This window comes from Carassius auratus, unplaced genomic scaffold (assembly GCF_003368295.1).
Source record: "Carassius auratus strain Wakin unplaced genomic scaffold, ASM336829v1 scaf_tig00015289, whole genome shotgun sequence".
In the NCBI taxonomy this organism is placed as follows: domain Eukaryota; kingdom Metazoa; phylum Chordata; class Actinopteri; order Cypriniformes; family Cyprinidae; genus Carassius; species Carassius auratus.
In genome coordinates, this window is record NW_020524576.1 from 199359 (window position 1) to 222905 (window position 23547).

General features: G+C 36.0%; 2 protein-coding genes across 22 annotated transcripts in view; one reads left to right on the forward strand and one right to left on the reverse strand.

Moving 5' to 3' along the window:
• Positions 1-346: 346 nt before the first annotated feature.
• Positions 347-4634, forward strand: LOC113074653 (uncharacterized). Its single transcript, XM_026247500.1, has 7 exons — positions 347-543; positions 759-1085; positions 1177-1434; positions 1633-1773; positions 2118-2153; positions 2247-2278; positions 3052-4634. Exons 1-7 carry the CDS (start codon positions 501-503, stop codon positions 3265-3267), a joined length of 1053 nt encoding a protein of 350 aa, XP_026103285.1. The 5' UTR covers positions 347-500; the 3' UTR covers positions 3268-4634.
• Positions 4635-4796: 162 nt separating this feature from the next.
• The window catches only part of LOC113074652 (disks large homolog 2-like), a 178459-nt gene continuing 159708 nt past the window's right edge, over positions 4797-23547 (reverse strand). For 15 of the 21 annotated variants that reach the window (XM_026247485.1, XM_026247487.1, XM_026247492.1 and 12 more), the window contains 10 exons: positions 23037-23151; positions 16864-17040; positions 15822-15897; positions 13594-13693; positions 10061-10111; positions 9831-9932; positions 8446-8618; positions 7993-8102; positions 7792-7883; positions 4797-7151 (listed from right to left, as the gene is read on the reverse strand). In XM_026247485.1, coding sequence (XP_026103270.1) covers positions 7045-7151; positions 7792-7883; positions 7993-8102; positions 8446-8618; positions 9831-9932; positions 10061-10111; positions 13594-13693; positions 15822-15897; positions 16864-17040; positions 23037-23151 — 1103 coding nt within the window. In that variant the 3' untranslated portion in view covers positions 4797-7044. Of the gene's footprint in view, positions 7152-7791; positions 7884-7992; positions 8103-8445; positions 8619-9830; positions 9933-10060; positions 10112-13280; positions 13327-13593; positions 13694-13744; positions 15615-15821; positions 15898-16863; positions 17041-23036; positions 23152-23547 lie in introns of those variants that run through there. The other 6 variants (XM_026247486.1, XM_026247483.1, XM_026247484.1 and 3 more) reach the window with 5 other exon arrangements.

The window sequence follows — 23547 nt, forward strand, 5'->3', positions numbered from 1 at the left end:
CCAGACTCTTGACAGATTGTTTAGGGGATATACTGTTAAATAAATGTACTGTATAAATATGACAGAAAAATAATACTAAATTAAACTGAATCAGTAGTAAACACTGAAAGGCTTTTGAAACAATGGAAGGCATTTAGCAAAGCGAGATGAAATGATAGTCATAATCAGTTTTAAATGATACACTGAACCAGAGTAAGTTGTCTTTTATGAGTTAGTTATTAATCTATACTGTGTAAAACAATGTACAAGATGGGTTTTCTTTTAGATAATTTGAATAAAAGCAGCCCTGCCTTCTTCCTTCTTCTAACCGCTTTTTATTTTTCCTGTTGTGGTTTTTAGTGGCTATTTTTTGTACTCTGAGGTGACAGTTTCAACTCGGAGTGCATTCAAGCGTGTCATAGAAACAAGATCTGCAAATATGAACGGTTTGATTAATGGTTGCCAATGTTAATAAAATGCTAATTTAGCTATTGAAACATTAAGTCTAACTTTGACTTACGATGCCTGGATATTTCATTTTGCTTTGTTTCTTTGCTGTGTTTGGTAAGTATGGCTAATAAATTCATAGCTAATAATTATTGCAGTGCTCCTGTTTTCTTTTTGCTATTATGCATATGTGATTTGTAATATATAAATTAAGTACACTTTATATACTATGTAGAATAACTGAATCTCTTTAGGCCAATTATTTACATGTATGGTCACTTATACATAGATATACTGTAGTTTACATGTTGCCTTACATATTGATTTGACAGTGAGAGAAACTGAAGTCAAAGAAGTGCAGACGGGTTTATACAGTCGTGTTGAGCTGACTGGAGAGGAACTTGATCAACAAACTGTTGATTCTCTGCGCTCAGTGGAATGGACCAAACGAAATGGATCAGTAACATGTCTATGTTTTAAGAAAAACACCACATTCAGTGCTGAATACAGTCAATGCTGTGGAAGAGCTCATTTCTATTTAAACAATAACAGCCTCATTCTGGAGAACGTGACGGCAAAGGATGAAGGAGTTTACACTGAAAGAATAATTAGAGGAAACGGCACTATAAAATCTCAAAACTTCACATTATTAATTCAGTGTAAGTCAGACCTATCACAATCATGCTTATTCATGTAAGATTCATCTAATTTTGCTGTACTTTTGCTCATTCGTTTTTTTTTTACTTTAAGACCCTCCAAATGTAACAGAAATTGTGGTCTCCTGGACCTCCAACACATCTGTGACTCTCAAATGTGAAGTGAGCGGCGTCTTTCTGCATCTGATGTGGAAGAGAGAAGGATTGCCTGTTCTAGAGAAACACAGACACTCATTCAGTGAGAGAAACCAGACTCTACACATCAGCAACATAACCAGCTCTGATTATGAGACATACAGCTGTATTGCTTCAAATGCATATGGAGAATCAGAACAACACACATATATTACAGGTGAGGAGTAGATCATTCGTTGTTCATCTTACAGGAATCCACAAAATGATGCCAGATTGTGATATTCTGCTTAGGGCAACAAAACCTAACACATCTTTAAACACAAAGGCGTTTTGTAAAAGATCTTTCAACAGAAACAAAATCAAGAAAAAGAAAGAAGCATTGCACAATAATGTATTTTTCTGGTTTTCTTTTAAGGTGAGAACTCAACTGTTAACCGAGGAAATAGCGCTGCTGGTAAAACTCAGACTGATCAGATCGTGCTTTCAAGTGGACTTACACTCGCAGGAGTTTTAGGACTGTGCATCGTGTTCTTCTGCCTTTACAAAAACCATCAGAGTAAGATTTTCTCCCAAATACATGTTCATAAATGTTGCAGTAGTAAAATAATTGTTTTTGAAACCCACATCCTTCATGATTTAGATGTATTCTGTGACTCAGATCATGAACCTCAACACCACGTAATCTCAGCATCTCAGTTCTCACCCAATTGTTCTCAAAAACGAACAGGTTGAATAAAAAAAAAAAAAATGAATTATAGAAACACAAAAAAACCTGACAAATTTTCCCCTTTAAAAACTCCCCAGCTTTTCTGCAGTATACCTAAAACATAAAATACAATTACAGCAATAACATTTACTTGTGTTAACTGTGTAAATGTTTTACTGTTGTTGTATTTTTAGGGCAAAGAGCTGAAAATGGCAGAACTACAGATGAAGGTATTAAAAAAACAATCTATTTAACTATCTATAAGCTTGTATTAATTATACACTTATACCCGTTGTAACTGTATATCTGTGTATACTTCACAGGGGGTGCAGACAATGACCTTGTTATTTATCAGGTAATAGACTATCAAAATAATTAATAAACATATTTATTATAATGAATTTAGTAGATTTAGATGGACATTAATATGATGAACATTTAAGGCACAGTCTTCATTATCTTAAAGACCCTTATGAAAATACTAAAAGTGTTTTGTGGCTTTTATTTCATATATACTGTAGAATACTACCTTTGATGCCTCTATATAATAATACATGTGAACAAATCAGGTTTTCAGTAGATAGTCTATTTTTGCACTCATGGGCATCTCCCAACATTTTGTCTAGTAAAATTGAACATTATATCACCACCTGTTTCTGACCAGAAGTCATGGCTCTTGTTTGAAATGTAAACTAAATTAAATGTAAGTTAAGTTAAAGGCGAATAGTTTGTCTCTTAAATTCGTCAAGCGTAACTAAAAATAATATTATATATAATATTATATATAATAGCCTAAACTATAAGAAACACAATAAATAAACAATAAATAAATAATAAACAACAAAACTATAAGAAACATAACATTTAGTATTATATAGTTTTGTCCTGTTGCGTGACACTTAAAAGATTTAATATTGTATTTAATATTCTCACGATTTAAATACACTGCTCTGCACCGGAAGTTGCGGTGCTCACTAAGCCAAAATACCACTGTCAGGTCATTCATTGGGGTCCTTAAGTCATGAAACAATCTCCGTATATCCAGCATGAATGATTCATGTGATTTTATTTTTTTTAAATAAACATATTAATAATACCTGTTTACTCCGACCACTCCTGTCCTCTCAGGACGTACCTGCCACTGAAGAGGTGACTCCTTTACCGTACGTCTACACAGACTTCATTAAGCCGAAAGAGAGCGGTCAGGCCTCAGCTGCAGCGCAACGCTTTGAGGACTTTGGTTACTCTGAGGTCGGACCCACATGCAGGGGAGAAACAGTCGTTCTAGATGAACGTGTGTCTAGTGAACAGTCCACAGCGTGTCCTGATGCTGAAGAGGAATAACAACTGATATAAGAGACTACCAAACATGCTGAAATGAAAACAGCGAATACACACACTTTCATGTTCATGAATCTGGTGCAGTGCAACAAATGCAACAAGTTTATAAGCAGCGGGTGAAGAAAAACGTTAGGTCCTGATCAACCACTAGAGGGCAGCAAAAACAGCTGAAAACACACTTTCAGTAAAAGGTGCAAAGCTGTCACTGGAGTGGCTTCCATTTACAGAAGTTAAAAGGTACAACCATGTAGCTTACCTTATTTACACCTAAATGGTGCGTAATAATAGCTTAGATGTACATGATAGTATTCGAAAAGTACATATTAGTACCTAAAGTGTACATATTAATAACTTTTTATTGGGCATCGCATCTAACAGGTTTTTGTTTTACCTTTCTTTTTCCCCCGAGACTGAAGCAGCTCTACCAGTTTTAACCATGATGGTTCTAAATTATTACAAAGACACAGCAACAACATTGTTGATGGACAAATCATCTTAAAAATAGTTTCATGATTACAGTTACATTCAGTAGGCTAAGCATCATTCTGAAATATAGCAGTGTTTCCTCTCTTGCGCTTGGCACTGGATCATGCACAGCATGAACACCATTATACAGACTTGATAAGTACATAATAAAAGGACTTCATTAAGTACTTAAGCATCTTGCAATAATGTCAAGGAAACAATGTTTGAAGTGACACATATGCACACTGTGAGAGGTCAAAAATGTCCACCCTACTCATTAGTGACTGTCATACACAGTGATTAGATAAACGACTTTTCAGAGCAATTTGGAGCAAAATTGGTTTGTCTTGCATGACTAACTCTGTTAAAGGTTCTGTATATAATTTATGACATGAAGTAAGCAGCAGATTAACTGATGTTAAAAGGCAAATCTAGATGTCAGTAAAGAAGTGCACTCTCACAGCGCACAGTAAGAGACCAAAACAGGTCGAAGCATTTGAGAGACAGCTGTCAGTCATCTGTAGAGTAAATTTCTCTCCAATTTTTGAAGGTGAGTACCTTCATGTATAACTAAAGCAATGTCTTTATTTGGATTCCTCAAAGCAACCAGGGATACATAGGCCTACTGCCACAGGATGCAAAGAATATGTTCCTTTCTTTGTTTTTCCTCCAGAAAAGCCAAAAGAAAAAGACTGAAGTAACAAATTTGTAACAATTGTTAACGGTACAGTCTCACTTTTTCTAAGTGTGCTTAATTTGTTACACCCATGGAATGCTGGGAAATGATACTTACAAACAGAAGGGGGGTGTAAGTGTTTAATAATTTAACTTTAATCTCTTAAAAAAAAAAAAAAAAAAAAAAAAACAGAGGTTTGGGGGTCAGTGTTAATTAAAGATCTCCTAAACAACTACAATAAGTGTAAACAGATATTTATATACAAAATTGCACATATAATTTGGGATTTAAAAAAAAAAGAAAGCAATGTGTTGAAAATAATTTGCATCGCTTGTTTGGGGATAAATAAATCACAAAGCGAACTCACCGGACACAGACACTCCAAAACAAAGGAGTAGACTGAATGCAATTCAGGTATCAGGAATAAAAGATTTGTGTGGTAAACAGATGCACTCTGATCCGAAGGTTTAATATCAGTGATTAAGCCCTATCTGGCAACCCTGAGACAAAAACAACCCCATTTCAGCACGTTTGACTAAGCTGAACATTCACTTGGAATTAATGGACCGAATCAGACTATGAGCACCATAAGGCTCGGAGACCCTCATTCAAGTGTGTATAAACTGCAGGGTTTTGATTTTCACTAAAGCTACAGCATCATTTGAGATTCACTTTTGATTTGAGAGTTAAATGCAAATATTTTTAACAAAAAGGGTACCCCAAATCCTGTGAGATGCTTTCATGATCCATTGTGTGCATTACCAAATTTATAAAATGATATGCGGATGAACAATCACAATCACATTGAATAAGGAGAAAAATACTACACATTTAGAGGAGAGAAAAATAATTTCACAGCATTTAAAATGTTCAATTTATATTCTGATAGACACTGTTGCCATCCATGGTTTACACTGTCATAATAACATATACATTATCTATTGTGATTCAAATAAATTTCATATTACACCATTGAGAGCTTCACTGTGATATTCAGTTTCTCTCTTCTGAAAATCCCCCTCTGTGTCCACCATCTGGTTGAACACAATCTGTGAATAATTTTCTCAAATATACAAAAGTGCTCAGTCTTCAAGAAAGCGTAAAAAATGTCTATCTAGCCCGAAAAGCCTCTTCCCTTTTTTTAAGGCAAGTGGTGACCAGTAGGTCAAAAGACTCTTGCCACAGAACCGTGCTGTATCAACTCCCAATAAATATTGCAACAAATAATTCCCCCTGCATTTGAAACAAGTGAGCAGAGTTAATGGCTTTTGGCATTTGTAGTTTCAACAAATGGCGAGAGCTTTACAATTAATGTAAAAGGAGGGGAATATCTCTCAACTATACATGGAAAGGGCACAAATGACATAAGTATGCGGCATGAATGTGTGGACAGGAAGCCAAGGTCATGTTCATAAGTGTAAAGCATGCCAAAATGAAAAAATAAATAAATACAAATAAATTAAAATGATCAACTACATTTATGGAGGAGCAGGACCTCTTGCAGACCTTGTCCCTTTGGCCCTCATTTATCTCTAAACTGTAGCTGAGGTACTGTAAACACTTTAGAGGGTGCTCAAGGGAGGCCAAACAACTATTCAACAAATGATTCACAAACATCATGCTCCTTCCTGTTATCTAATTCACATTCAGTAGAATCCTCAGCCAATTAAAGTTGAGTTTCCGAGAATTTCAGAACTCTTGTCAGATTAGAATTAGCGGATTCCAGAACTTGTCGGAAACATGCAGTCATTACCTTTCATTCTCACCAACACAACAGCGACGACACAATGTGATACAACAGTACCAGTAAAATCTCCTTTCCAAAATGATTTTTAGACAAAGTTATATACCATCTTCATAAATATTTTCTGTGCTGTTGTGGCCTCTATCAATATAAATAGCAAAATATACTGTCATATTTCCTATAGCTAGTTGAATCCCCTTATCCATTTACACTAACTAAAGCATCTTAAAAATACAAGATACCTTTCTGAAAGGATCCAATAGAAATAATGTACAATTGGAACTAAATCTTTCAACAAAATGGATGTCTGTACAAAACAAAATTAACAAAATAATACAACAAAAAGCAACACAATCAATGTGCGTGTTCTTAGCCACAGGAGTGCATAGATGCTAGAGAGTTTGTGAAATGAGTCTGAAAGATGTGTGAACCCAACCGATTGGGTGAAAAGTGAAGAAAAGCCTGATTTTCTTTCTTCTTGGAGGTGGTGATGGGGTGTGGAAATCATCCGTGATGATCTGACCTACTTCTTTGACCTTTTGTTCAGAATCCCAACCGAAGATTGTTTGAAGAAGAATACTCGGAGCTAAATTTGTTTTCTTTTTCTTTGTTAAATTAAAATGCTAACCAATAAATATACAAACAAAGAGTTCACTTTTTTTGTTGAGACTAAAAATGCTTCTAACACTTCGTGGTGTACATTCAGGAACATTCATATTGAAAGTGAAAAATGCAATGTAAAACAAACAAACAAACTGAAAAAAAAAATCACTTTAAGAGTTAACAATAAACATTGCCTTAATAATAATTTATATAATATTACAAATTATTTCTATGTGTGTGTTTTTTTTCTCCAGTCCAAGGTCCCTGCCAGGGTAATGTGTTTTTTTTTTTATTATAGTTTTTCTTTTGAGGGAATCCAGATGTAAGGTCCAGACTGTTCCTCTATCACCATCTTACACTGGCTATAAATGTCCTCTAGCGTCTCTCCTTGAACCAGCGCTGTAAGGAAAAGAGAAAGAGTTTTTGTCATTTTGCACCACAAGAGGTAAGAAACCCTGATGACAGTTTCATAATGATATTTTTAACTTAAAGGCCCATCAGCCACATTATTGCTATGGATTCTTGTGCATTCATTTTAAGAACAGCCATTTACCCAGCAACAGAATATCTAAAAAAGTAATGAGAATTATGTAGCCTATGCCTATTCATTTAAAAATATTTTGTATTTTTTCTGTTAAGAAAAATAATTATTCTATTTAAGCATGCAACATTATAAGGAAAGCAACAGACTTTTTAAATCTCTTCCAGGAGCTTTCTTGCAGATGCAGAGCAAAAAAAGCAGTAGTCAAACGTGTTCAAAATGCCCTCATATTAATCATAATGTCACTGCATGCTTTTTCATATTCCTCTCAGGGGTCACGGTAATGCAAATTTCAAGAGCAAGTTGATGTGTTTCACTCAGGGGAGACCATCAGCAACATGGCTCTGCTGTCAAACATGATGGATGTAATAGGCTGCAGGGGTTGGCCTCTGAGGTAATGTATATGCAAGAGAATATCAGAATATGCAAATGAGGTGATTTCCAAGCATAAAGGGGCCTCTCAGGTCCTCTGGATGGATTAGGAAATTTTTCTGTTACCTGAGAAATACTCGCCAAACTCCTGCTCCAGTTTCATGGCACGGTCGTACGTCTTTTTGGCCTGTTCCTCCGTCAACCTCTTATTCATCTCCCTGAAACGCACAGATTTTAGAAGTGTATCAGTCCCTGAGTCTGAGTGCAGAGGAATTTGTATTATTTATGGAACATATATGGCATCATAGAGGTGTGTGGTAAACTTACATTAAGGACTCAATGGATCTAGGCTTTATAAAGATGGCAATGGGGTAGAGTTGTGCTACTTGTAGTCGTTTTATCGCATTCCCAGACACGTCAAGTATGCAGTGTTTTCCCTAGAAAAGCAAAAAAGTTCTTGCTAAATTCTAGGAAGCTGAACAGTAGAGTAAGGGGCCATTCATAAAAGACACATTCAAGGCCACAAGGACAAGTGTTGGCCTATGACATGTTTAGCAAGGAAAAGTCCTCTAAAATATCGACGTTGACTCTTTACCACATTACTGGCAAGTACTGTACATCTGGAACATGCTAAACTGGCTAGGCAACCCAAATTGTGAAATTTATTTTAGGCAAGGAAAGCTTATTTACATTATTTCATTCACAATGGAATTTCAAAGCGCTAATAGAATATAAACATTAATGTATAAATAGTAATGCTGTGGTTATAAAACTACTGACCCTCTCAGCCACGTATTTGACAGATTGTACACTGGTTCCATACAGATTTTCATTGTACTGTCCAGCCTCGATGAACTTGTGCTCTTGGATGTCTTTCTCCATCTGCTCTCGCGAGGACACAAAGTGATAATCTCTCCCATCCACTTCATAATCTCGCTTTGATCTGGTAGTATCTGAAATTAGTAAAAAAGAAATCCAAGCTTTAGTTTTTGGTACACTTGGGTACTCTGTTCTACAATACATAGAAATCATCATCATTATTATTAACATACACGTCAATAAGAAATACCTTAAGTTGTCAGAGGACGGAGGGAAAGTCTACTTTCAATTACAAATGAACTATTATATGTCTACCTTTCAGGGTGACATATTAAGAGATGGAGATTTCTAAGCAGAAATACCCATAGATCCCACTGACTAGATGAATTGTATACTACAGGGAATAACTATTACACTTTCTACTTATAATCTTGCTCACTGCAGACTAATATTCTCACTTACCTTCTTGATCAGAACTGTTAGCCGCTTTTTTAAATTATGAACAAACAAAAACGGTTTAATAAAAGTCTGGAAAACTGAAAAACAAACAATAAATAAACTGTTTAAGATGTAAAACATGAAAGAGCTCTGTGGCACTCATCAGCAAACTCTCAGAATGACATGGGATTTTTATTCTGAGATGAAGACCTACATAGTTTTGTCAATATTTTAATATTTTGACTAATATATGTAGCACAAGCCAACAAAGCTCTTTCCCAATAAACAAGGGAAGGACAAATAGAAAACAAAGGAAATGTTACAATTTGTGGATTACGAAGGGATACCTTCAAGGTTTGCTCTAAATGCTTTTCATGTTTTTTATTTATATGTAATTACTCTTTAGACCACTTGTAACTTCTGAAAACATCACTAGTGACTTAGTTGAAGTTTGTTAATCAGCAGACCTTGAAGTTGTATCACAGCACAATGAAATTAGTTTTTAGGAACTGGATTTAAGCACACTGGGACAGTAGGGAACACCACGGACTCTTATGGTCAGGCCACTCACCTTACCATTTCATTTTGATGAACCCCACCAGAACTGCTATCAGCACAAAGGCTTAAAAACCCAAGACTACTGGATTTAATTACAAACTACCTTGGCCAGAGGTTTTTCTAACACTCCAATTGATATCCATGATGGCCCAAGTGAGAATAACACAGTACAATATTGCTCAGTTGGGCTCTTTTAAGATATCGGTTGAGTCAGCCTCTACTGAAGGTTAGTATCTGTGCATACTAAAGATATAATAATAAATAATTAATGAAATATCCATTGATAGTTTAGTTTATCTAATAATTTAACCACCTGGGCAGGAACCGCATGATCTCTGTAGGGTACTTACGTGGCACACATGATCCAAACTTGTCCGGGAACTCGGAAATGAGGTCATCGTTGATTCTATCCTTCATGGGCCCCAAGATTATTACTGGTCTAGCGTAATTAACTGTTCAAACAGATAATACAGGCACAGAAAATCTCGGGTTTCAAATCGAACACCAATCACGTAATCTATTTACACTTACTGTGAACGTCATACAGTTCAAGAATGAGAGACAGTGGAGAGGCACTTACTCTCTTGTCTGATGACGGGCTCATATGAGAGGATCAGTTCCTCTTGACTCCCTGGAAACAGAACAGAATAACATACTCAGTGGGGAGGGTGGTAATGAGAGGACTCCGCTTGCTTTTTGCAGAACGCCGGTGATCAGCATGGCCACATTTGGTGCGCCCTTCACCAAGGTCTCTCATCTCAGAGCACAGCTCAAGTGGAAGTGTAAATGAGTTACTGAGCATGTAATGTCATCACGTGCTTGTTGACAAGGACATTTATATTAAAAAAAGAGAAAAATAAAAAAAGTGTGACAAAATTGAGTTAGCGCTCATTTGGGAGATTAAAGGTATCAGTGGAAAGGCGATGATGGACAACAGAAAAGCAATTTAATCGCAGATGAGACTGAAGTTTCAGAAAGTGGCAATACTAATTGAATATAATAGTCCAATTATGGAAACCCAGGTCCAATGTGACGCTAGTTGTGAGGTGGTCTGCGCACACAGGGACTTAGAGAGCCAGAGGAGTTTATTTTTAGACCTGGAACGAACAGGAGGAGGCTGCCGCAGGAACACAATATGGTTATTATCCATCGATTCAATCCCAGATAGGATCGAGTGTTATTCTGAGCTAGAGCTTCATTGTTCTCATTGGCAGTGGTAATATTAAACTATAGAGAATGAATCACACATAAATCAGCTTCTGTGTAGTGCTCCACTCTTACAGAAAACAATTTAAGTGCTGTGGAAATGCTAGATGGCCTCTTGTGTAGTATTGCCATAAACACAAAGGATTATGTCCATTTAAAGCCTTACAAACACAAAGCACATTTTGAAGCTCTGTTTGGCAACCTAATGAACTGCCCACAGAAGCATAATATTGAGGCATCAAAATATGTTACAAATATTTTGCCTCCAAATATTTCATGTTTGGCCAAATTCTAATGGCAACACTGCATGTTTACATTACTGATCCCATTCAAGCAGATGCGATGAGAAAAATGTTGACTATAATTAAACATTTTATTCAACACTTATAAAATTTTGAGTTAAAAATTATTATTTTACCTAATATCTGAACATGCAAATTTTATAGAGTGGAGCTCTATTGTTAGCACCAGACTCAACTGAATATATTATTGCAAGTTGAGTCTCACATAGCTGGTTATGTAGAGTGTTCCAAATCAGTAATGGCTCTCTGAGAAGGCAGCTGCCTGTGTAGGTAATAATCAGCAAGGCAGCTCACTTTGAACAAAGCTTGAGCTGTATATTCTTTAGAATTCTGCAAAATAACTTCTGTGCATTAAACAGAAGCCAAGTTGAGGGGACAGCATCTGTGAAGACTTTAAACAAGGTTATGTGGGTTTGAGCAATGCCTGGAGTTTGTGGTGGAGACAGATCATACATCATTTTGTAAGACTGGACAGTGACATTGGCCCTCTGACTCTCAGCTATAAGAGCCTGAACTTAAGAATTATGCTTCTACTAATATCACATGAAAGACATGGTGACTTAAAAAAAAAGAAGAAAAAAGAAAAGTATCTTATGCTCATCAAGGTTGCATTTATTATAATCAAAAAAACAGTAAAAATAGTATTTGAACACAATTTGAAATAACTTTTAATTTATTCCTGATATGGCAAAGCTGAATTTACAGCAGCCATTACTCCAGTCTTCATTGTCAAATATTCTTTCAGCATTCTGATTTGGTGCTCAAGAAACACTACTTATTAACAGTGCTAAATAGTTCATGCATTCTCAGGTGAATATAAAATTCACAAAAGTAGCACTTATATGAAATAAATGTATTTACTGTAACCTTTAATCAATATAATGGCTCCTTGCTTCCTTCATTAAAAAAAGTACTTTCCCCAAATAATAGTGTACATATATTCATATCAATGAAATGTTTGCTGAATTGTAACTCTTAAATGTTTAAACTTAAAACTGCCATCAGTGGCAAAACTTGTATCTTTCTGCATGTTAAAGCAAACAAACTTTAAATGATTCTTTCTGACGGCACATATAATTTCTGATCAATGCATTTTTTCGTCCATTTCAAAAACAAATTAAATAAAAGCCACAAATCCTGTTTACAGACAGGGGAAAACAAACAAGACATTTTTCATTATGTTGACAATGGCTGTCTAGAACAGCAACATGCCATAATGACCATTACATGGAAAAACCTAATATGTCCAAAGTGACAAGCTCATCCAGAGACTTCTGAATTCACACATAGTCTGAAAACCTGCCACTCTCAAGATGACTACAAAACCTGACAGCTAACGCTTTGGAGATGGACTATGATACTTTATCTCCAACAAACTGAGCTGAAGTCATCAGGTTACTCAGTAACTTTTTCTTATAGAAGTGTTGTTTTATGTGTTCTATAAACTTTTACAATCGAAATTGGTTGTATTTGGTTGATAAAATTAGACTTGAGTTTAAAGAATAAAATAAAATTAGACACAGGAGATTAAATTAGGGACCCAGTACTAAGGGAAGAGAGATAAACACTCAACCTAAAAGAAATATCCTCTCTTCTGATCATATATATCAGCTTTTGTTTTTTAAAACCATATTTTATTAATTGTGTTGGCTAAATGCTCCTGATGAGAACATAAAAATACATTGTTAAAAACACAAGACAACATTTGGCACAGCACTGCAGAGACATCAGAAGACACACACAAAAAGACTAGAATGTAACCTAGATTTCCATTAGGAGAACTTCATAATACGTACTTATAAATCTTTTGATAAGCATAATCTTATTTATTTATTTATTGACAAAATGTATTTTTTTCTCAGAATGTTTCTCTGATTGCAAAAAAAGTCTGAATTATTAGATATAAACAAAGAATTGCACAAAAAGGTCTGAACTGTAAGATAAAAAGTTGCAATTACCTTTTTGATTTGATTTGATTTTTAAGAAACAAGCTTACATAGAGAATAGCACCACATTTTCGACATACAAACTAACAAAAATAATTTGACAACTACTGACACATTATGTTCATGCAACATTTTAGCTACCACATAAACCTAAGGATAAAATAGCAGGAATCCCTAAAACATTACAACCTGTGGACAAACATACATAAGTTTTCTGACATGCAGACAGGCCTGTGGTTGTTTGAGACAGCTAGGATGACGCAACAAAAAAGAAAAAAAATCTGAACTGAAATGTTACATATGTGCTTGGGAGAGGGTTACTGGGTCCATTCTTTAACACACTTACTCAGTGTCTTTGCTCCGTACCCGTCCTCCCCTATTCCAGAGATGTCCTACACCACACAGCCGATCAGAGAGGCGAGGGGGGGGTGGAGAGAGAGAATGAGAGAGGATGGGAGACAGAGAGACAGAGGAAGAGAGAGACAGTGAGGTTGTTGGTGGGGCGGGCAGTAATGCCAGAAGAAGAAGGAGGGCATGGGCTTCCTGGAGCTACCTACACACCTAGACCTTTCAATTCACCCCGAGGATGCGTTTGTGTGAGCGTGTGGTGTTTTTATGCACCTGCGTGTGAGAGTGCACGTGTGTTTGTGGCTACTTACGTTCTGAGTCACTGCCGTCTTGCTCGTCTGCGTCCTTGTTCTTGTAGAAAGGGAACTTGCGTGAAAAGATGAAGTTCTTTCTACGTTTTTCACTGAATGACTGTGCGGAGAGAGAGCATGGTGCAAACAGGGGGCTCTAAACGCTGTCACAATCATGCTGACAAAAACAACACAACGACCGGAGCTGGACGTGAGGGACAACAGCTAGGAGACAACCAAACATCCAATTGTTTCTTATTGGCAGGATCATGCACCTAAATCGAATAAGTAATTAACACATATTAAATACGCTTTTATTTGTACTGAACTAATTACATTATTTTTAGCTGGAACTTAAAGTGCTTGGATGATCCTGTAAAGGTGATCTTTGGTCCAAACCCTGCTGTCCATGACATCACAGCACCTGAGCTGTTTTCAGACAGCTCAAATGTATTCAAATTAAAACATGTTCAATTGGAAGGAACATACAAGGGAGGTAAACAATGATAAACAAAAAACCAACTGAAGTTGATTTTAGTGCCATGCAGAGGCAAATGGGAAAAAAAAAAAAAAAAGACTCCTATTAAAATACCACGCATGCAGGACAGTCCTGAGAGGGTGGCATGCTGACCAAAGAGGCCAAATTTGTGCTGCTTGTGTGTATAATTATTATGATGTTCTGAAGGTGAATTGTTTTTAAAAATGGCTATGAAATGCAACAAAAATAAATGAGGTAACATATATGACTGATGTGATCTTCTAGCTGATTTGGTGAACCTGAGGTTGATATGCTGTCTGATATGAATGTAATTTTCCTGATAAATTACAATTTGTGATGGTGAGACCCATCTAGAATATGTACAAATCTTCTTTTACCCCAAAATTAAAAGGAAAAATGATGTAAAATTATTAGAAATTTATTACAAATCGTATAGTTTTAAAGATCTAAAGTATGAAACATCATTATAATTTATTTTCATTTATTTATTTATTTTTTACTGAATTTAATTAATGCTTTAATAAAATAAATGTGTCCAGACATAATGTGATAAAGTAATGAGAATGTGATTTCTTTTTTTTTTTTACTTTACAATAATGAATATCATGATTATTGTGCTTAATTACCAAGAACTGAAATGGTTTTAAAAATAGGCTTAAATTTTCTTTTAACAAGAACATTATTTTTTTTTCTCATGATTTTGGGGTGAAATATAACCCAGACAATTCTTTAATAGATTAAAAGATATATGTTTGGCAAAATAAATATATAATTTTGTGTGCTTTTGTGTGTATCTTTGACTATTTTTTTTTCAGCACAGTGTACGATTGAAACCAATTGTACCCCTGATAGTGACAAAAGAAAATATTCATCACTATGCTAATCCTTTCTATTATAAGGCACATAAACATTCTTAATCAATGCATTTTCAATCAACAGTGAAATCCTATGAATCATAAACCAGAAATGATACATACACAAGCTGGTTCATCTTAACACAAAGACAAAACCACACAACAAATCGTCAAGTAAACCATCAGTGCCAACACCCCCACTCCTCTCCCATCTTCAAAAGACGGAGAGAGAGAAAAAAAGAAATAGAAACGAGACAAGAAAGAAACTGAAATTTGCAGGTCTGGCTGCAATGTTGCTATGGATACTAGTGGGAATCACAAGGCTAAAAACCTGAACGGCGCTGCGGTTGTGTCCCGAACTAAAAATACACCCCACATCCTTCAGTTTAATTGAGTTCACCTCTCATGCACAAACGAGAAATATTTACTACAGACGACCTTACCATACTGATTCCGCAAAGGACGCTATAGGAGACACATTTATGTAGAAATGTAATATTTGGGCTATTTCCGTGAGCTGCCTGCGTTGCTGCACTGATGTTGAGAGCTCACTTTGTCACACTGCGGCAGAAGGACAAAGTCCCACACACACACACTTTCACTCTGACTGACTCAATGACCCACCAGCACAACTTGAAAAGGGGAAATACATTTAAGATGATGGCACGACAGAAACTAAACTGGACAGACTGAAAAAAAGGAAAGAGAGAGACTAGTTAGATTACACTAGATGAGTGAAGAGACACAACAGGGGCTGCTGGTGAACTGTGTCTAAACTGTCATTAAATAACTGGGCCCTTCTTGCTTATAAATGAAAACTGGGGCGAACAGAATTTCGGATGTTGGCACTGATAAAACCATTTTAAAGACCATCACTCAACAAATGCAACACTTACCCCTTTAGAATCGAGGCTACCGGGTTTTGCGTTGAATTTAACCGTCTTCAGACGGGCTCTCTCTTTTCTCTCCACCCTGCCGCAGTAATAGAGACAAAGTCAGTGAAATGTTCCAGACAAATGTACGGTTTCCACAAAAATATTGGGCAGCACAAGCTTTCTTTTTGTGCTGGTTTACCACAGGTTTCTCAAGCACCAAAACAGCATATTGGAATGATTTCTGAAGGATGATGTGACACTGGAGACACTGGAGACTTTGCTATCACAGGAATAATTAACACCTTAAAATAGATTTAAATATAAAACTGCTATTTTAAATTGTAGTAATTCAGAATATTATTGTGTTTTTCCTATAATATAAAATTAAATGAAGCCTTGGTGAACTTAAGACTTCTTTCATTAAAAATTATTAAAAATGATTACAATACCCAAACTTTTACACAGTATGTGTACCTATAACCTTAAACGATTTTGTTTTACATAACCATTTTTTCCTGATATATCAAATCAAACAGTCATGTTCTGCTTTAATTTTTATGTAAATACAAAGGAAATAATAGACAAGAATATGATAGGTTAATATTAATGAATGACCCATTTTTGCTGCTTATTATTCATATGCTGTATTCAACTCTTTCATATCAGTTTTCCACTGTGTGTTCTCTTTAAAGAGCCAACTTAAATATAGGGCAGTAGGGTGATGATTAGAACTAGGGCTGTCACATGTAAATTTAGTACAATTAACTATATAAAAAAACAGTAAAAATATCACTCCTTAAAAAAGGGAAGCACTCATGTTATGTTTTTTAATAATTAATTTCAATAATTTAGGTGGCTGTGCTAAGTAAATATTGATATATTCAATTCATTGAGATTAATTTGATCACTTAGCATATTAATGATATTTATTTGTATTTTTAATCTAAAAAGTAAGACTGGATGTGGATTGTGATTATCAAATTACTAATTGGAAAAAAGGTGGTAATTAATCTCCACTGGTCAAATGTGTTTAGTCATGTAGCTGATTCAGCACGAAACTCACCTCCTCTTGCTGGGGATGACGCCCATCTCCTCACTGTCCCCTTCGGGCGTCACTCTCCTGGCTTGCCACCATTCATCATCAGATGCATTGATAACATGGAGGATGTCTCCATATCGGAAACTGAGACCCTGGCTGGGCAGCCCACTATCCTTTGCCCTCTCATAGTCAAACAGAGCCCTGCAGAGAGGCACACACACAACATCAGTTTTACAGAGCTGACACATTCATGCAACATTTTGCATCCGCCTGTCACTAAAACGGTCTTGAATTGGCAGTAATGGCTGACTCATTCTAAAGCAGCATGTGTGAAATGTGCAGATACAGCTGTAAAAGGTACAATACGTGCCACCAGCCACAATCAGCACATATTATAGAGTTGCACTGTGTGTGTGTGTGTGTGTTTGTATATAATGATGTTGGGATATAATGGATTAAAACAACAACTGAATGATTTGTTCTAGCCTCGGGAATCTATAAGCAGTTGCCATCACTTTTCTTGCCAAGCTTGGGGAGGGAGGGTACATCATATTAAATTAATATATCTGTGGGATACAACTAGAGCGCCATTCTGTGGTCTGTTTTAAAAAATGAAGCAGTTAAACAATTAATAAATTCAGAGAACTTCTGCCCTATCTACTTATTTCCTGTCTCCTCTCTGCTGTAAGGTAAACATATACTGTGACAGACACAATATTACAAAAATATGCATACATTCAAAACTCTGGGGCTGGTAGGAATTTTTTTTTTATTAATTTATTTATTTTATTTTTTTCAAAAGGATGCATTAGATTGATCAAAAGTGACAGTAAAGACTTTTGATAACACGTTTACAAAAAAAAAAAAATTTCAATGAACTTTCTATTCATTAAAGAATCCCAAAAAAGCATCATGGTTTCTGCAAAAAAACAGCATTTATAACAAAAATTTATATTTCTGAAGCAGCAACTCAGCCTATCAGAATGATTTCTGAAGTATCGTGTGATACTGAAGACTGCTGAAAATTCAGCTTTATCATCACAGGAAAAAATTACTTTCTAATTTGTCATAATATTTCACAATATTCCTTTATTACAGTATTTTGGATCAAATAAATGCAGCATTGGTGAGAATAAGAGACCTCTGATTGACAGTCTGTAAACATGGGAACCAGGTCTTTTTCTCAGATGCTGCATACCTCAAAGTATATGATACATTTCAAATCATTTTGAATGAGAAATCTCAGCTCCTTCACATAATAGAAAACCAGTTAGAGAGAAGCACAAATGAGATCAGAAATGCAAAGCCATTTCAAAGGAGATCACAGTTTACTATGCACTCCTGCCATCTGAAGTGGATGAATTACTATGCAGTGACAGAAGAAACCTCTCATTCATCCTCATATGGAGGAGCACTATCCAGAGAAACAGGCTACCATTTCAAAAATAACCGTGATTCATGTACTCATGCTTAGAAAGAGACACAAACACTCTATTTTAAGAGCAGATTTTATACTGATGATGTAGACTCGAAGGCCAGATGAAAACACTGTCTGAGGGGTGGGTGCATGTGGAATGGAGCCACCCAATGAATTTAGTGTGCTCTTCAAAAATAAGCAGGAGAAGTAATATTTTTGTACTTTTTATTATGTTCTCAAACTGTGCCTGCAAAAACACTTTTTACAGATATACAGCCATGCTGTTTTCACTAGTCAAAAGAAGCACTATAGCTAAGAAGCATCTGCACACACACACACACACAAAAAAAAAAACAAAAAAAAAACAGACAGGCTGCCACGGTCTCCTATAGACCTACTGAGTACACAATACAAGAGATAACAGCAACAATGCTCATTAAGCCCGTTCCTCCAGGTACATTTAGTCACTGCAAGCCTAGCCAAAATGCTTCAATGCAGACTTGGGTTATTACATTTCATGTTTCTCTCTAATGTCTATACAATTTCTTATTGTGTTTGGGTGAAAACAAAGAAGCCACACTGAATGATACCCACCTCCTAACGGCAAAGGCTTACAAAAATGATACTTCAAAATGAATTGTGAATGGCAATCAGAGGGTTACTAAGCCAAAGTAAACCAAACTTTGACCCCTTGATGTAAATGTGAACACAAAAAATAAGTGGATGTCTGATAACAAAAAACAACATCAACAACAAAAACAGGCATCTATTAAAGCATTTATCATTTTAGAACAAGCTGTTCCTAAAATGCTGCAATGACACCACAAACTAAACAGCACCAGGATACTACCAGGATAAAAGCTCTCACATAAGAGGCTCTTCTGAATAAAAGTGTGAGTTCGGGGAACAAAAAAAATAAAAAAATATATTTTTTAAAAGCATAATTTTTCTGCATATTGTGTAGGTGATCAATATCATCCCAAGGATGAAATCAATGAAAAGATACACACGCTACCCATACTGCACTGCTGTGAACAGATACCTGCATGACAAAATGGGCTGCACATAATGGCTGGCACATTTGTTGCTCTAATAAATGGAACATTGATTCTCACAGATTTAATTTCACAAGCATGCAAGCAAGTTGTATTTTTGGACAAAATGCTCTAATCTAGTGAAGTGATGGTGCAAATGTGTCTGTTTGGGTCACTACAGTGCATCATTATTTATAAAGCAGGCAATAATATACAGTGTAATGGCGCTAAGTCACCATTACGGATCTGTTACAAACCATATTGAGTGCAAAAACCAATCATCTACACCAGCAGTTCTCAATTCCAGTCCTCGTGCCCCCCTGCTCTGCACATTTTGTATGTTTCTCTTATCAAAAGTTGGTTCTTTTCGAACTTAAGTGCCTTGCGAAGTGGACATCACAGGATATTCCGCCATGACTCCAGTTCGAAGCGAACGTTTATGTTCCATTCAAAGTGCATTGAAGTTCATGCACGGAGCTCACTTCTAATGAACTGATTATCTGAATCAGGTGTGTTAACAAAGAGAGAAATGCAAAATGTCTCGCAAGGACTGGAATTGAGAACCACTGATCTACACTATACACAAATAAAGTGTTGTCATTAATCTCCTCATTAAATTTCCTATAATTAAAGGATAAAACACGCACACTTACACTCACACACATACACATTGGAACACATGCCTAGGGAAAAAAGCACATGCTCCCTCTCAGCGTCCAATAAAGACGTCAAGGTTGTTATGGAAACTGCAAGCCACATACAGTACAGTGGAGATAAATAATATTTTTATATGTTTGTACGCTGGCAGGTTCTCAGCATATTTGAGTGAATTCATTCCTCCATGGCATCATTATAACAGTGATGCTTCTCAAGACTCTTCCAAAACAACATCATGTGGAAGTGCAACCTGCTGACAAAAACTCAAAATGTACTGTCATATGACATATGAATAATGCGCTCTCCCCTCTGCAGCCATTATATGCCCTTATAAAAATAAATAAAACATATTCTTGTCTGTAAACCATTCAGCTGATCAAATTACTGATAAATTGATAAAGCTGATAAATTACCTGATGAAAGAACCAAGAACCACATGGTGCTCATGTGGATAATGCAAGTTCAGGTCAGTACTGTTTTAGCATCTTTTATATTCTATTATAGTATTTATTCATATTTTGAATTAGCTATTATTTTATATTTAATTTATCTTTAAATTTTATTTATAGATTTTTAACTTTTTATAGATCTAACAGTTTTGAATCTGGCTTAGTGCAGGTTTTTACATTATAATACTGCACCTAAAACTGTTTAGTGAATGCCCCCCTGAATCATTTTTTTTCTTTTCCTAGTGATTTATTGTGTGGATCTTGCAGTAGAGCTGCAGGGCTGGATCTCTGTCTAACAGCAAGAGAAACAGTACAGGTGCAGTATGTGAGTAATATACAATGCTCAGCAGAAAATGGTACATCCATGGGCGATGAACCTCATAGACAGCATTTTTACACTACAGCAAATGTCTGTAACATAATTTTTTAGGAGTGAGGGCTGCATCAGTCCTTGAAAAAGAAAAAAGGGTGTAGTATTTGCTAAGCAATAAGATAAAAGCTGAAGCCATCAGCATGGCGAAAGGGAAAAAATGCATTACATCTAAAACATGCAAACTAGAAGAAAGTGTCAGAGTGCGGGTAAAGGTGCAGGTAATGTGGTGCTTTTACATGTTACAGAGAAATGTGATGTTTAAAAGCCCTCTGAGAGTAAAATGGAGTGGAGTCTGTATGTGTAGATCAGTGGCCTCATAGCGATAAGAGCCGGGGCTAGTGAAATGACACAACCCAAGCTGACATTTGCAAGAATGATACATTACATACTGTAGATTACAGCAACGGAAGATTTTATGTGATTACTACATTTTTACAATTTGCTAAGAAAATGTGAGAGGTGCTTATTTCAGTAGTTGCCATCAAGGGGCTCGCTTACTGGCCAGACTCTAAAGAGCCAACCTTCAATGTGGCAGCACATATTGTGTTCTGAATGATTGCTTACATGTCCAAGTTAAAAGACACCACCTGCATGTTTCTGTGTAGTTTTTAACATGTTCTATGAGGTATCTAGGGTGTTCATGTTAATGGGCAATTTAGCTTGGCTTATTAAAAAACATGTTAAAATAAATATTAGGAGAATATAAGATAAAGTATTTTCCTCATAATATGACCCATTAGTTAAGCATTAGTAAAATCACACACACAAAATAAATGTGACTTTAGTGAGCTGATCTGTGCTGATGTGTTCTGCAGAACATAAATGTCTCAGTGTCTCGGCTTTTCCCAGCATCCGTGTTCTGCAAAAACCGGCCAGCTCTTCGGACTGGCTACGGCACAGTACAATTATCTAGCACCCACAGAGGGGGCCTGCGGCATTAGACTGCAGCTGGGGAAAAGATATTGAGCCTCTTTTAATGCCGTGGGAGCAGTGCATGCTTTACATCATGAGGAGAGGAGGTGTGTGTATGTATAATTGCTGACAGAAGGGCTATTTATCACAATGGATCTCCACAGGTGCACTGGTTCTGCTGAAATTTTCCACCTAACACATAATTACAAAGCCAACTCTGAAATCTACAGCTGCATGTCGCTACCAGCTAATGAGGAACTAATCTCTGTTCTGTTGACTGCATTGTGAAACATATCTGGGAGAGTCACAACGACTGTGCAGAGTAGCAGCCAAACAGTGCAGTTGCATGGGATGTTTGAAATGAACCTGGTGGCTACAATGTATTACATAGGTCTTATGATTTAACTCTTTATCTTCACAATTTCTTGAAAATATTTACAAATATTTAGTAACCTCTGGAAATGGGCTCAAACTATTATCATTTTGGCTTGTTCTTAACAAAAAAGGAATAATTTTAAATATTTTTACATGATAAATAAATATTATACATATATATTAAATAGATATAATATTTTCTTATTACAAAACATTAAGATTACTTATATCTTTAGTATATATATATATATATATATATATATATATATATATATATATATATATATATATATATATTGTGGATATATATGTCACACTGTGAAATAAAATTGGTTTCATGTTGACTTAAGAACAGAGAGCAGGTGAATAAAGAGGTTTCTTGGAGCATCTTATAATGGATCACTGTTGCCAGTTTACTACTGATTTTAAATATCAATAGCCCTTCTAAATGTCATGTAAAACAGTATGATCCCCAATTCTGGCTGATCTAGGATTAGTGCGCACACATAAGACAGAATGTGCTCCTCTGTGTGTGTATGTATGTCTGTGTGTGTGTGTGTGTGTGTGTAAGAAAGGCGAAGTGGACTGATGAATTTTGACTCACTCACTCAGATACCCTGCAGGTTCACACACAGACCCCTGAAGTATGTGTATGTGTGGTTATGTGTCCAACAAACATTTTGCTCCAGGCTAGAAACAAGTATCCTCGTCCAGAGAGACCACAGTGATATTTATCACATATCATTTTCTTTTTTTTGGGGGGGTTAAAGCATAACTTTTTGCTAGTTTTAACTTTAGTCACACTAAAGTTAAAGTTTTTCCTTAAAAAAGAGAAGGAAATTGTCATTAGTGTAAGTCTGAAGCTTTTTGTTTTGAGGGGAGGGATAATTTACTGAAAAAAACATACAAATAAAAAGATATTAATTCTTGCAGTTTTGTGTTAGTGTGTGTGAATTTATGTTTAAATGAATGAGGTCTACCTGACATAAAGTGAGCGTTTTTGATTGGTTCTGAGGGATCCCGATCCAGAACTCATGCTGTGGTTCATCATCTGCTCTCGTAAGTCATGAATCTTGGCCTCGAAACGCCCGTATTCTGTAAGCACAAACACAACCAAGCAAGTGTAAACATAATGCAACACAAGCCCCTCCACCCCCAAAATCAAACATCAAGCTTTGCAACGGCATCCCTAAAATCACTAGAAAAGAACAGAGCACATGCAAACAAACAGTCTGAAACCAAGGAATTAATAAAACAATCTCTTGGGTGTGTGATGTTGTAGAGTCTTAGTGTGCGAGATGACAGCTCCGATCGATATAATCTACAGTAACTGTTGTATGCTGACTTCTAGCACAAGGTCACACAATCAATACAGGAAATGTCTAAGAAAGATTAGGAGAGAGAGAGATGGTAAAGTCATATTATGTATCTACTGTGGTGCAAATGTATGATATCCGATAACATCCCACTTCTGTCTCTTTGTTATATGCA